This window comes from Argentina silus (assembly GCF_951799395.1).
Source record: "Argentina silus genome assembly, chromosome: 5".
Taxonomy (NCBI): Eukaryota; Metazoa; Chordata; class Actinopteri; order Argentiniformes; family Argentinidae; genus Argentina; species Argentina silus.
This window is the reverse complement of record NC_139659.1, coordinates 21,285,042-21,300,568: the sequence shown is the minus strand read 5'-3', so window position 1 is coordinate 21,300,568 and position 15,527 is coordinate 21,285,042. Positions and strand designations below refer to the sequence as shown.

Here is a 15,527-nt window from a genome sequence, read left to right as displayed (position 1 = left end):
CACACACACACACACACTCCCTCATCTCCCACGTTCACCTCCACCTACCTCCCCTCCTCTGTGGTCTCCTCTGTTTTCTCTCAGAAGAAGAACGTGTTTGTTTCATAGAGCAGTCAGTGTTACTTCATCCAGATGTGGAGGCTGTGTGTGTGTGTGTGTGTGTGTGTGTGTGTGTGTGTGTGTCAGCCAGGGCCTGGACCAGTCAAGTCTTGTTTATCTCTTTATCCTGAACGAGAGTCATCTGGGAAGAGACAGAGAGAGATAGATAGATTCTCAGAAGCACTCCTCAGAGTCTCAGACATAACCTTCTTCCTTTCTTTTTCTTCTTTCCTCTAAGTTTCTAATTCACACACCTCCCACACCACACAGTTCCCACGCTACACACAGTTCCCACGCTAAACATGTTTGACACCATTCCATTCCATGCTTTACAATGAGCCCGTCCTCCAATTCTACCCCCACCAGCCTCCCCTGGCAGACTCTCTAATCCTAGCGCTCTGACCCCTGACACCTCCTCTACCTCCTCTCTCAGGCTACTTCCTGGAGTTCCAGGAGCCCGTCAACAACATCACCATCGTCCAGGGCCAGACGGCCACGCTGCACTGCAAGGTGAGACCCCCCCCCCCACACACACACACACAACCACCACCACCATCCCCCCTCCTCTCCCGGTGCGCCCCCCCCCCCCCACACACACACACCTGTCCAAGGCCGGAAGGCCACGCTGCAATGCAAGGTGAGACCCCCCACCCCACCCCCCTCCACTTCCTGTACACCCCCCCCCCACTCCACCTGTCCATGGCCAGATGACCACGCTGCATCTGCTTTAATCTGTGTCTTGGAAACCACCTAAATATGTTTTTAAGATTCTGTTCTCCTCCTCTCCTCTCCTCTCCTCTCCTCTCCACCAGGTGACCGGTAACCCCCGGCCTGTGATCCGCTGGCTGAAGAACGATGCCCCTGTGGTCCAGGAGCAGGGCCGTATCTCCATCAGGAAGACGGAGGCCGGCTCCAAGCTCCGCATCCAGGACCTGGACACCACCGACACAGGCTATTACCAGTGTGAGGCCTCCAACGCCCTGAAGGTCATCTCAGCCACGGGCGTGCTCTACGTCAAACTGGGTGAGAGAGGAGGGGGTGTCTGGGGTGAGGTGGTAGTGGAGGGGGGGTGAGGGAGGAGGGGGTGTCTGGGGTGAGGTGGGGTGAGAGAGGAGGGGGGGTGAGGGAGGAGGGGGGGTCTGGGGTGAGGTGGTGGTGGAGGGGGGGTGAGGGAGGAGGGGGGGTCTGGTAGTGGTTATACTTTGCCTAGGGCGGGGCGTCTCCCTCTCTCTCGCTCTCCTTTTCTCCCCTCTCTCTCTCTCCCTCTCCTTCTCTCTCTCTCGCTCTTTTTCTCCCCCTTTTTTTTTTCTTTTTCTCCGAGTCTCTCCTGGAGACAGTCAGAGCGTTGTCAGGCCTACAGTGGTACAGATTGTCTCCACCCCCGACATAATCCATCGCCTGTTCCTCCTGGACAACGTAAACTGAAATATTTGATAATTGGAATTTCCTTTCAGCGGACACGCCCTCTCTCTCTCTGTTCAGTACTTTGTGTCACAATCGCTCCATTCAAGCCCAGAAGCACCCATACGGGCCTTGTAGCTAGCCCTACCCCAGCCCAGCCCAGCTCCTCTGGGCCATTATGTGGCAGGACCATTGATCTACCCCAACCCAGCCCCAGCTCCTCTGGGTCATTATGTGGCAGAACCATTGATCAAGAGGCGAACTGTGAGGCAGCTCTGTTCTAGAGCCACATGCACAATGTCTCAACAACGTCGTCTCAGGGACGTCTCTCTGAGGCAGATTTATGACCCAACGCTCGTGTAAATCTCCACCTCTCAACATTAAAACGACCTGTTCCACAGTTCTCCCGCGGGCAGTAGAAACAGCTTCCCCAGTGTTTCAGTGTTATTACGGCTGCGGTCTTTTAAAGGTTGCTCCGCCAGCCGACAGGCGAAGCGTGTCTTGCGGAGGAACGTTTTAGTCCCGCCTCCCGGCGCGGTTATGTCGTACGGTCACGTTATTGCGGCCTGTCGTACGCGAACGTTCTCCACGGCCGTTATCGAAAACACAACCAGTCGAGTTCCTCAGAGGGAGAAAAGCAATGATGGTCGTCAGGGAAGTCCTTGGTCTCGGCACAAGCAATTCTGCATTTTCTGTCTCTTCCAGAATGTACAGAATTGATGGTGTGTTCATATTGTGATATGTCGTGTTTTTTTTACAAAATTTTATCGAACCTTTATGTATACAGGGGAGACATGCTGAGACCAAGGCCTCTTTTGCAGGTGCACCCTGTCCACAATATTTACACAATACATAAAAAATACAACACAGTTAAATAGAGAAATCGATACATCATATAAAACCACAATATATCAGGAGAAACAATCACATCCTTCACCAAGGAGGTCCTCAATCAACCACTTAAATTGTCCAAGCGGCACCAGAACATCCAACTGAAATGTTTTCTGTGGATTGTTCCAGCATTGAGGTGCACCACAACTAAAAGCAGATTTATTCAATTGGGAGGACACCCGAGGAACCTCATTATGACTAGCCTCTGTTCTTCTCAATGGGAGGGTTCACTGTGTTGACACTGACGTTAGATTTCTATCTTGGGTCCTTCTAAGTTGGGTCCTATCCTAAGTTAGGTCCCATCCTTAGTTGGGTCCTACCCTAAGTTGGGTCCTATCCTAAGTTAGGTCCGAACCTTAGTTGAGGCCTATCCTTAGTTGAGGCCTGTCCTTAGTTGAGGCCTACCCTTAGTTGAGGCCTATCCTTAGTTGAGGCCTACCCTTAGTTGAGGCCTATCCTTAGTTGAGGCCTACCCTTAGTTGAGGCCTATCCTTAGTTGAGGCCTATCCTTAGTTGAGGCCTGTCCTAAACCCTAAAAAGACTTGGTGAAAGACTGCAGCCCTGCTTTTTCACACTGTTCTCTTCTCTTGTGTTCTACAGGCCAGTCACCTACACACGGACCAGAGGATGCGTAAGTAACTCTATTGGATATGTGTGTGTGTGTGTGTGTGTGTGTTTGTGTGTCTGTGTGTCCGTGTGTGTGCACTCCAAATCAGGCACTCATACACATGCCGACTATCTATCTCTCCCTCGTGATTCCCACCATTGTGGGTTTACACAATCACCAGCCAAACCTTGTGTGTGTGTCTGTGTGTGTGTCTGTGTGTGTGTCTGTGTGTGTGTGTGTGTGTGTGTGTGTGTGTGTGTGTGTGTGTGTGTGTGTGTGTGTGTGTGTGTGTCTGTGTCTTTCTGTGTGTCTGTGTCTGTGTCTGTGTGTGTGTCTGTGTCTGTGTCTGTGTGTGTGTGTGTCTGTGGTGTGTATGAGTTACCCAGAGCCAGATTCCTCCTCTGAGAGTCAGACTCCAGCGGTCTGGTTGAGGTTTGGTCTGAGCTGGAAAGAACGCTGAATCATTGTCTCTATTGTGACCAGTTTGTTTTTGGAACCTCTCTCCGCTAGCTTAGCTTATCTCATCATCAGCATGCTAACAATAGAATTAGCCATCTAAAGGAGTTCTGTTAAAGGCTAGGATGATAGCAAGCTATTAGATACGTGTGTTTATTAGCCCCCGACAGACATTTTCGAGCATTTAGCCTGTGCTGAGTGAAATTTGGACGTGTGTGTTAGCCTTGATGTTAGCTTAGTGCTGGACTTTACGGTCAGTCTTGGTTTAAGCAGTCTGTGTTCTGTTCTGTTCTGTTCACACACACACACACACACACACACACTCTCTCTCTCTCTCTCTACACAGACCATGTCTAACACAACAGAGGGGTTAGCCAGTATAAACTGCCCACTCTCTCTCTCTGTTTCCTCCAGACCAAACCAGCTCAATGGCCCTTAGTCTCCCCCCCACCCCTCCATCCTCCCCTCCATCCCCACTCCACCCCTCCATTCTCCCTCCATCCTCCCTCCACCCCTCCATCCTCCCCTCCACCCCCACATTCTCCCTCCATCCTCCCTCCACCCCTCCATCCTCCCCCCAACCCCTCCACCCCTCCATCCCCCTCCCACTCCTCCATTTCCCTCCACCCCTCCATCCTCTCCCCCACCCCTCCATCCTCCCCCCCGACCCCTCCAGATCAGTAAGAAAGTCTCCCCATTGTTCATTCTCTCCCGCCCTCCCTCACGTAAGCACAAGCCCATCAGCCGATAGCCTTGGCGGCGCCTACCATTATGTTTAAACTGTATAAAAGACAACCCTGATAATCACCTCTTCAGACTTGTGCTGAACAGACCCCCGGATCTACGCTGGGCTGCTGTTACGCTCTTGTCTCTTGTTTGCAAGCAATAAACAGACTCAGATATTGTGGCTACTCAGGACTTGTTTCTTGATTCTTACCTCCGAAGAGCTGAAGTACAGAGTGGTAAATCCACCACACCACTCAAACTCAAATCTTCCTAACACCCCCCCCCCCCTCCCCCCTCCAGTACCCAGTTACCAGAAGAACCCTTGTTGCTATTGGCTGATGTGGCGATGATTGGAAGTGGGGTGACAGGTTTGGGGGGGGAAGTGTGTGTCTGGTGGAGGAGGGGGGGGGGGTGTATGGAGGGGGAGGGGTGTGTATGGGGGAGGAGGGCGGGATTGTCCGTAGGTGCAGTGTAGCCTAGATGGGACCCCTCTATGTCAGCCTAAGAAACAAAAGGCCCATTCTGGCCTGGGCCTAGGTCGTGTGTGTGTATGTGTGTGTGTGTGTGTGCTGCTTTCAGAATGTCCCCTCAGACATGGCGGTATTTATTTAACCATGTTCAGGAACAATTAAGACCCCAAACCGAGGGTGACTACCAGCCTTCTCTGGCCTCCCAGGGGAAGTTGGACCTGACACGCGCACACACACACACACACACACACACACACACACACACACACACACACACACACACATACTGAATGGAGCATGGTAACTACAGGGGGTTTTGGAGAACAGGAATTGATTGAGATGAGAAAGGTGTTTTTTTTTTTTTTTTGGGGGGGGAGGGGGGACTATTTTACCAGCATACCGTTCAGTTTGTGGTTTCAACTGTTCCTTCTCATCTTTCCAACGAATAACGAAATCTTGACTAAGCAGCGATCAAAACCCATCTGAGTCATTGTCCTCCTTAAGTAGAGGATGCTGGTGGAGTCAAGGGGAGTGACTCAGGTCTGCAGCTCAACAGAGAGATAAGCTGAGTGCTTTGATCTGAAGCAGCATTCAGACAGTCATTATCACATAGAGAGGGGTCACGCCGTAAAACGTTTGACCCTACAAGTTGTGTCACTGGCCTAGAGGCTCATGGGAGTAGGGGGCCTCGGGGGGCCTCTTAGTGGGGGGCGGGGGGGGTGGGGTGGGGGTGGGGGGGCAGGTTTCCATGACGCTGGTTCCCTAGGCTACTTAAACGCAGGACACTGACTAGGTAGGTTAGGGTAGTGTTGTAAATACCAGACTTGGAAGAATGCCTTTGTATCTGAGTACCCTCTCCTCTGTGTGTGTGTGTGTGTGTGTGTGTGTGTGTGTGTGTGTGTGTGTGTGTGTGTGTGTCTGGGAGGGAGGGAGGGAGAGGGAGAGAGAGAGAGACAGAGAGAGACAGAGACAGAGAGACACAGCCCATGAAAGGAGAATGAAGAGCACCGTTCTGGTCGCCAGGGGAGACAGAGTGTTGTTTCTGTTCAAATAAACTTCAGTGGAGCAGGGACGATGTCACAGGGTTTTCCACCCTTCAACCGACAATCCTCTCCTCCGTCACGTTTATACAGACTTCCCGGAGGTCAGTGTTACTGATGTGGCACTTGAGGACGGCCCCTGTCGGGAACAGAGTTATCACTTGCCTCCATTCGCTTCTATCTTTCATTATTGAGTTCACCATCGCCACCTTGTGGTGAAGTGAATGACTAAGACCCAGTGTGTGTCTCTCTCTGCCACCATCCTAAGCCTCTACATTAGGCCTATTTTAATTAAACCCAGAGGCCCAAACGAACAGCTCCAATTAGAACAACAAACCACACGCTGGTGGGTAAACAGTGACTGTAAGTGCTCCTGGCAGTGTTCCCCTCTGGAGGACTCTGCTTATGAAGCTCACATTCACATGGCCTGGAGACTTCAGCCAAAGTCAATCAAACAGCCGTAAACTATCAGTTACCTCCGTAGGTAATACACCTTTTAGCTGAGGTAAACATGGTGTTTTTCTGTGACTTAAGGTGAATTAGACGACAAGGAGAGACCGCTAAGCTAACTGCTGGCCTGTATTTCCCTATGGCTATGAAGTAGAGTTGCTAGCCTCTACCTTGCTAGCTGGGGGCTGTGATCTTTATGGAGCTTCCTTAGCAATTAGCCTGCTTGTTTATGGAGAGGTTTAACAGGGCTCTCATTGCTACGTAGCGACGTTAGGAGCTGGGGATCTCCGAGGAAATATCTCATCAACCTCTGGAGGGTTTCTCAGCCTCCCTCTGAGTTGCTCACTCATGTGTGGCTGGTCTCTCTCTCTCTCTCTCTCTCTCTCCCTTCCCGCCTTCAGGTTGACCCAGGGATCTGTTGTCGTTAGTCAGGTGTCCTACTCTACACTGCAGCTAGTGCTATCAGGATTTAGACAGGGCCAAATCTATGGTCCCTATTTTGGCCTGGAAACTTCAGCCAAAGTCAATCAAACAGCCATAAACTATCAGTTACCTCTGTAGGTAATACACCTTTTAGCCGAGGTAAACATGGTGTTTTTCTGTGACTTAAGGTGAATTAGATGACATGGGGAGACCGCTAAGCTAAGCTAACTCCTGGCCTGTATTTCTCTATGGCTATGAAGCAGAGTTGCTAGCCTATTTTGGGGTGCTTATGACTATATGATCGTACAACACCTAGTTGTTCTACTTCACCCCCACCACAGACTGAAGCACCTCAACTGAACAGTATGACAGTTTGGAAAACGGGTGTGTTTGTCTCAGGGAGTCCCACCCCTCTGAAAGCCCACAGAGTGATGTGTTGTAGAGCATCTGGAAAGCTAACCTACGGCTTGTGTTCCATACTCTGGGTTTTCACAACAAACTGCATTGTTGTGTGGCCATCTGGATCGTGTCAGAGTAGCTGGCTACGGACCCGGAGCTGCTGGACCCACTGACTGGCCAATAGGGGCTTCTCTCTCTGATCCAATACACAGATGCCCAGTATAACCAAGGTTCTTAAAATACCTACCTGCCAACTTGATCTTTATTTGTCCTTCAATGTACCTTTCATACTCTGTGATGTTGATTAGATTGTAATATGATTGATTTGAATAGAATTCAACTTTATTGTTCCTCTTTCAGTGCAAATTTGTCTCTGGCGTCCTTACTATGGACATAAAACACAAACTGAATTTCCCTGCTATGCCAGAGTGTATTCTGTGTGTGTGTGTGTGTGTGTGTGTGTGTGTGTGTGTGTGTGTGTCTTAGCAGGTAGAATGTTGCCCTGTGTTCTTCAACCTTCAAGATGTGACCTGGTTCTGCAGCCTCTCTCTCTCTCTCTCTCTCTCTCTCTCTCTCTCTCTCCCTGACTCACACAAACACTCCTCTGTCTCAGCCCCCCTCCCTTCTCTCCACACACCTCCAGTTTGCACCCCTCCTGTGAAATGTCCAAACTGCATTTCTGAGCGTTGGGTTTCAGGAGCAGGGAATTTCATATTTGGAGCGTCCATGTTATGTTACCTCTCTTCTCTTTCTCCCAGTCTGGAGTTTAGAGCAGGTTTGGAACGGAGTGTCTTTTGTCGTAGACCAGGGGAGGCTGCTAGAAGTAGAAATCAGAGGACGGCCTCATTGTAACGCATGGAATGGATTGAGCATTCGTGTTTGCTACCATTTCTCATTCCATTCCATGCGTTGCAATGAGCCCGTCCTCCGATTTCTACTTCCACCAGCCTCCCCTGGCGCAGAGGTTGATGCAGTGTTGATTGACATGTGTCTTCTTCATGGTTTGTAAGAAGTATCCCACCGTGCAATCCAGCGGCATGTTGGGATCTCGCCGACAGATTGGTTCCTTCAGCCTCTCCTGCTTTCTGTGCAATCGGAAACCACAACTGCAACCCTGCTTTGTCGCTTTGAAGTTTTTTTTACTGTCTCAAGACCTTCTCGCATAAATATAAGTTCCAGACTCTTTCTATTCTGTGCAGTGACAGGGATAATCGGCGGTCTCAGGCCCAGAAAGACGTCCCAGCTTTACATAAGTAGACGCTCTGCAAGATGAAGCGCTGTTTAAAATTACTGCACCACATGAAGAGAGGTTTGGAGAGAAATCCAATTCCTGTGTGTCTGGGCCCAGCTGATATGAATGAAGGCCTGAGTGAACCTCTCTTGTTCTTGTGCCTAGGCCTACATCCACAAGGCTCACACACAATTGCGTAGTAGTAGTATACGTGTGTGTGTGTGTGTGTGTGTGCGCGCGCGCACGCATGCGTGCACGTGTGGATGTGAGTGTGAGTGTGAGTGCTTTCTGTCAGTTTGGACACCTACGTCCCTGACCCCCAACTCTATACTATAATGAACACAAACTATAATGAACCTCCTTCTCTCTCTCTCTCTCTCGCCTCTCTGCATGAAACTCCTCTCCTCCAAATCCCTCCATTCCCCAGGAGCATTAGAGTTTAACACACTCCAGCCCCAGTGGCAACGCTCGCCCACTTCAACCTCGTCCAGTTGGACATGTTCACCATTTTCCTGCCATTTTTATTTATGTAGGTATTTATCTCTTCTACCTTGTCTTTGGCATTCTCTCAGCCAAGAGGAAATAGGAAGTAAGAGTCCTAACACTACAGTAACTCTTGTTAAACTTCAGCCTTCAAACGTGAGTTTGGGCCTAACTCCCCCCGTAGTAGGCCCAGGCTGCAGTCTAATGGTAACCACATGTGATATTGGGAGGGGGGGGCGGGGGGGGGGGGGGGGGTTAAGCATTGACAGCTCTCTCTAGTGTGCGTGCGTGCGTGTGTGTGCGTACATGTGCGTTTCCCGCTCTGGGGCCTGAGGTAAATGATAAGTGAACAGTGGAGACATTCCTAGTGTGAGGTGCTAATGTACAGCCATCTTTCTCTCTCTCTCTGCACCACATCATTCACGGCTTCCACTAGTTTGGATAGGGAGAACATAGTACATAAATCACTCATACCCCAAACTGTTTTCAGAGCTATTATGAACTGTGGTTATCCATTTCAGCAGAGAGATAAATCATCACATTGTTAATCTTCATCAAGTTTCAACTCCCGGGGCAAGTTTCCCAGGCTTAAACGAAACCTACTCCTAGAATGAAAGGGGGAAAACAAGAATGATTAAAAGGCATCTTCAATGAAGAGCCTCGGCTGAGAGTGTGATTTAGTCATGGTTCAGCCTGTGTCCGGGAAGGGCAACCTCCCCTAAAAATAACATTTGTGGTCAAGCGAGTCTTAGATTTGTCCAGTCTGGTGCTGATAACTCTTTGTGTTTACTACTGTATGTGGCTGTAGTTGGAGGCTGGTGGAGTTAGAAATCAAGAGGATAGGCTCATTGTAATGGTTGAACACGGTTGAATGGTATACTGCATTACAACGAGCATGTCCTCCGACTTCGACCTCCACTGCACCAAGCCCGGCCCCCCAGGGTATGGCTGTGTTCACAGGGTACATGGTTTGCATCGGCCTCTGTAGTTTGCCACATGTAATTATGTCTCCAGCATATCTCCGACATCTACTCCTGCGTTTCCTCCCCTGCGTTCTGGGAGTCACCGCAAAGCCTTTCCTTTTCATGAATCAAGGAGGTTTCTCTACTCCGATGCAGAGCGGCAGTTGATGACTGGCTGCTTTTCTGCCGTATGTCTTAAGCGGTTTTTGAGGTTTGAAGGTTCTTGTCGTCCCGACCCGTCAAATTCACAGGTTCACTTCTGTCTGCACCGACAACAGAGGAGGCCGGTGGAGGCAGAAATCGGAGGACGTGCTCATTGTAATGTATGTAATTCCATGCATTACAATGAGCCCGTCCTCCAATTCCTGCCTTCACCGCTCAGTGTCTTAAGAGCAACGTTTTCACAGAGCCACCCATTGTATATGCTAGTTACTGCTAGCAACAGGCCCCTGACCTGCACTAAACCGGTTGTTTAGTTAATAATGGATAAGCTTAGCATCGGACCGCAACCACAGCTATGGGCTATCTCCGTAAACAGTAACAGAGTTAAAGAGATAAGTATCAGGTTGTCATAATTGCTTGCTTGGGCTTGGAAAGAGGATGTCGTTACTTGGCTCTTGTGGAGAGAATGGTTGAGAAGGGGAAGTCCAGAACACACAAGGTACAACAACAACTGTCTTCCTAAAGGGAATGGGATCCCAACCCACATGTAGCCTACTGTAGATCATATTGACCGCAGTGCTTCCTTCTTTCACTGAATCCCTTCTTTCCTCCTTGGAAACATCATGCACGGACACACACGGGCATGCAACACACACACACACACACACACACACACACACGCAAGCACACACACACACACACACACACAGGTGCAAGCACAAGCATATACACACACACAGGTGCAAGCACAAGCATATACACACACACAGGGTGCACTCACAAGCACACACACACACATACACACCCACACTCTCAGAAACACAGAAGGTCACGGGACACTGCAGAATGCTGAGGTCTCCATTAGCTGACGTCATTGTGGCTTCGCTGCCCTGAGCTTCTGTGGTTTTCGGTGAACGTTCCTCTCCTCCGTTCTTCCATCGCTCTCTCTCTCCCCGTCTGTCAGCCGAGAGTCGGAGGAGTCAGGGCTTTGTGGTTAAGCGTGCTTCCCCATCTCTTCACGCTCGACAGGGACGATGGTCTGGAGATATCCAGCGTTTCCTGTCTCTCCTGCCCTGCTGGGTAGTCAGGAGGGGGTGCGGTGATGGGGGGAGAGAGGTCATTGAGGTGGGGAGGCCAACTGAGAGAGGTGGAACGGGTCAGTTGTGTTTAGACAACCATTACTGAAGCTTTTGGCAGTTGCACGCCTCATATCACGAGCCTGATGAGAGCTGTTCAGTGTGAAAGTGCTGCTGGCCTCCAGTAGGTTGGCCTGGAGCCGTGACCGCTCCGAACCTGAGGGGACGTCGAGTTTGGGAGAGAGAAGCAGACCCCTCCAACATGACAATAGCAGGGACTTTGAGCGCCACGTTCTCAAACCCGTTAAAACACAGTTGTCACGCATCACTTGCATTTATATAGAGAAAGTGAAGCAAATACGGTTTGGCTTGTTTCTTTAAAGGCTGTTTTAGGACATTTATTGCCATGCCTCAGGGATTATAAAGTCTAATTTAGTTGTAGTGTAGCAATGAAGTGGTTTTCAACACTCCAAAGTCACACAGCTACTAGTGAAACAGTTGCATTATGGCTGCCAACTGAGGTGCTAATATAGTAATTGCGTTGAGCTCCTGTAAATAATTTTCCACTGACTGCATTCTCTACTGTGAGTTTGTATACAAAGAAGTGTGTTTGGTGTGTGTGTGTGTGTGTGTGTGTGTGCGTGCGTGTGTGTGCGTGCGTGCGTGTGTGTGTGTGTGCGTGCATGCGCGCGCGCGCGTATGTGTGTTCACTCCAAAAGAGAAATCGAGTCACACCAACTTCCCAGGGTACAGAAAGCGGTGAAACACCGCCTAACCCGACTCTACCTCGTTTTCAGAACCAGGGGAAGTTTCAGGTTCCTCTGGGCCTGCGGGTTGTGTCAGTACACCCTCTGCTCCAGCGCCAGTGTGTTTGGGTTGTGGATTAGAGTGTAGTTGAAGCCGGCAGCTCCCTGGCAAGGACCCGCAACCAGAGCTAAACCCAGAGCAAACACTGAACGTTCTGCTTGGAGAGAAAAGGTCCAGTTTGAAAACAAGGCCATGTTAGATTAGACATTTCCCCCTCAGTTTCACTCACACAGGCTAGATATAAAGCTCCGTGTACACAGGAGAGCTTATTGTAAATGCGACGCTTGTTTAGCCTGTTAGCATGTTAGCATATAAACATCTAGTTTATTCGAGGTAAATATCTGTCCTACTCTGAACAGGGTATGGTTCAAACATGGTCGGGACCAGGGGAGGCTGGTGGAGGGGGAAATCGGTGTGTTTGGTACCATTCCTCATTCCGTTCCATGCATTTCAACGTGCCCGTCCTCCGACTTCTACCTTCACCAGCCTCCCCTGGTCTCGACCAAGTCGAAACCATACCCTGTTCAGAGTAGGATAGCCAGATATTTGCCTCTAATAAACTAGATGTTTATATTGATCTTACTCCCTCATGCTTTATGGATGTGGTTCTCAACCTGTGGTGATTGAACTGTCTGTGTGTGTGTGTGTGTGTGTGTGTGTGTGTGTGTGTGTACAGGAGCCATGAGAAGGGCTTCTGTCAGCCGTACCGGGGAATCGCCTGCGCCCGTTTCATCGGCAACCGCAGTATCTACGTGGAGTCCCTGCAGATGCAAGGCGAGAGCGAGAACCGCATCACAGGTAAGTCACACGGACGGGGGTTCGAACCAGGGTCTCCCACATGGAAGACACACACGTCTAACATTAGACCATGAGGACATCACCCCCCCCCTCCCCCCCCCCCTCTCCCGGGAGGGTGACATTTTAGTTTAAATGTCTCAGACAGGGCTACCTCATCACGGGAACGTGATTCTAAATCTGCTCCATATCACTGTTTTGTGTAATAAGCCATATTTTTCATCGTAAAGCTGAGGGGAGGTTTTGTAGAAGGACACATCAGGAAATGATTATTCAGCCGTGTGGATCTGGAAAGTATTAATTCATCAAGTATGTCATGGACGTTGCAACCCTATCTGATTGGTGAAAACAGTCCTGGCAGATCTCTCTATATATGAAATCTGTACAACTTTTTCGAAGGCTCTGGTCGTTTTAAACATTTGGAATGCATGGGTCTCTCCACGCAGAACAGATGCTAAGCACAGTTAATTCCGTTTTTTAAGATACCAGACGGCCGTAGAAAAATATGACTAACAAGTATAATCTTATCGTTAAGTCTTAAAATGGAATAAATTCTGAGCAATAACTCTGTCAGAAAAATAATGCCCCATGATTCTGCAGTCCAAAGTCGTTGAGTTGGAGTCATGTTTTTGGCCTGGATTCCTCTCAGGAAATTGAGTTCTTTAATTTCATGACTTTCCCTCTAACTGAACGTACAGTAATCTCTATGACAACGTAGTGTCTTTTACTCAAGTGGAAAACTGCCCCAAACTGAAAAGGCTTATGTGAAGAATTTCACTTTGTCTGGATTCAAAAGTTATCACTGCAAATATAGTTGTATTGCTTTTATCTCATTCTGCTTATGAAAGTACTACAGCTAGTTAATTTACTGTTCTCAGCCTATCTGATATATATATATATATATATATATATACAGTATATATCTGGAGGACTAATGAGAGAAGGCTCATGCCCCTATATTACACAAATAAATCTTAATGAACTGTTTGTTGACATGCGCGGTGATGTCGTATTAGTGTACATAAAGGAGCCTCTCTTGTGTCCAGGGGGGACAACCTCAGAAGCCGTTGGGCTTAGCAGGAGACAGAGAGTTTATTATTGATGGCAGTTCCCCTCTCAGAGGTACAACCTAACCTCACACTGTAGGCGGTAGAAATGTTGTGTAAACTTCCCTCCAGTCGTAAGCTCACAGCCATCTCTCTCTCCCCCTCCCTCCCTCCCTCCCTCCCTCCCTCCCTCCCTCCCTCTCTCTCCCCACCTCTCTCTCTCCCCCTCTCTCTCTCCCTCCCTCCCTCCCTCTTTCTCTCTTTCTCTCCCTCCCTTTCTCTCTCCCTCCCTCCCTCTCTTTCTCCCTCGCTCCCTTCCTCTCTTTCTTTCTCTCTCTCCCCCTCTTTCTCTCTCTCACACTCCCTCAAATGCAGCTCAGATGTGTTCATGGATTTGTCACATGTAATTCACCCAGTTCTGATCCATACCTCTCTCCTCTCCTCTCCTCTCCTCTCCTCTCCTCTCCTCTCCTCTCCTCTCCTCTCGTCCCCCCCCCAGCCGCCTTCACCATGATCGGCACGTCCACCCAGCTGTCTGACCAGTGCTCCAAGTTCGCCATCCCCTCCTTCTGCCACTACGTGTTCCCCCTGTGTGACGAGGGCGCCCGGGGCCCCAGGCGACGCCAGCTCTGCCGCGACGAGTGCGAGGCGCTGGAGAACGACCTGTGCCTGGCGGAGTACACCATCGCCCGCTCCAACCCCCTCATCCTGATGCAGCTGGAGCTGCCCACCTGCCACCTGCTGCCCCACCCGGGGTCCCCCGACGCCACGTCCTGCATGAGGATAGGGGTCCCCCTGGACAAGCTGGGCACATGTAGGTGGACACCTCAACGCACGCACGGGTGCAGATACCCACACACACACACACACACACACACACACACACACACACAGACACACACATGCATATACACACACACACACACACACAGACATAGACGTGCAGACACACACATGCATATACACACACACAGACACACACATGCATATACACACACACATAGACGTGCAGACACACACATGCATAAACACACACACACACGCACACACACATACACAGATGTACAGACAGACACACAGACACACACACACACACACACACACAGACATATAGACGCGCAGACACACACATGCATATACCTTGGGCGCCCTCTTGTGTCACACATCTGAAAATGCTTTATTCGCTATTTTGGCCGATGTGGAAGTGAATTAACAACGGGGTCATATTCAATGAACTACTGTCAGACTTGACAGGGTGTTCTGGCAGTAGCAGTCTCCAAGCATCTCTCCACGTCATGCTTCAGTTCACGTTCATCAAATGTAAACGAACGAATGTTGTCCGCGACAGACCCACTCACTGTCAGTCTGCGTGAAAGATTCTCCCCCAGATCACAGCTGCTTCAACAACAGCGGCGCCGACTACAAGGGGACGGTGAGCGTGACCAAGTCGGGGTACCCCTGCCAGCCCTGGAGCGCCCAGTACCCCCACACCCACAACCTGTCCCCCCTGGAGTACCCCGAGCTGAGGGGGGGGCACAACTTCTGCCGTAACCCCGGGGGGCAGATGGAGGGTCCGTGGTGCTACACGCTGGACCAGGATGTCAGAGTGGACATGTGTGACATCAGACCCTGCAGTGAGTACCAGACCGGACCCGGACCCGGACCGCAGTCCGGATGGCTCTTATTCATGACTTCAATGGCTTTAGTATGTTCATTGAACATGCAAAATACTATAATGGAATTTTAACTTGACATCGAAGACATTCCTATCCTATGCCATTTTTCAATGATGAGTCAATAACATATTTTTACTGTGATTTTTTGATGTACATCAGGGGAGGCTGGTGGAGGTAGAAATCAGAGGTTAGGGTTCATTGTAATGGAATGAGGAATGGTATCAAACAGGGCTAATTTTAATGCATGGGATGGAAATCGATTTCATGCATTACAATGAGCCCGTCCTCCGATTTCTACCTCCACCAGCCTCCCCTGATGTACAGTGT

At 49.8% G+C, this 15,527-nt stretch overlaps 1 protein-coding gene across 2 annotated transcripts in view; it reads left to right on the top strand.

Moving 5' to 3' along the window:
* ror2 (receptor tyrosine kinase-like orphan receptor 2) overlaps positions 1-15,527 on the top strand; it is an 80,689-nt gene that overhangs the window by 57,614 nt on the left and 7,548 nt on the right. The window contains exons 3-8 of one of the 2 annotated variants that reach the window (XM_083670489.1): positions 533-609; positions 912-1,122; positions 2,992-3,022; positions 12,360-12,481; positions 14,024-14,338; positions 14,913-15,158. In XM_083670489.1, the coding sequence (XP_083526615.1) occupies positions 533-609; positions 912-1,122; positions 2,992-3,022; positions 12,360-12,481; positions 14,024-14,338; positions 14,913-15,158 (1,002 nt within the window). Of the gene's footprint in view, positions 1-532; positions 610-911; positions 1,123-2,991; positions 3,023-12,359; positions 12,482-14,023; positions 14,339-14,900; positions 15,159-15,527 lie in introns of both variants that reach the window. The other variant, XM_083670488.1, reaches the window with a different exon arrangement.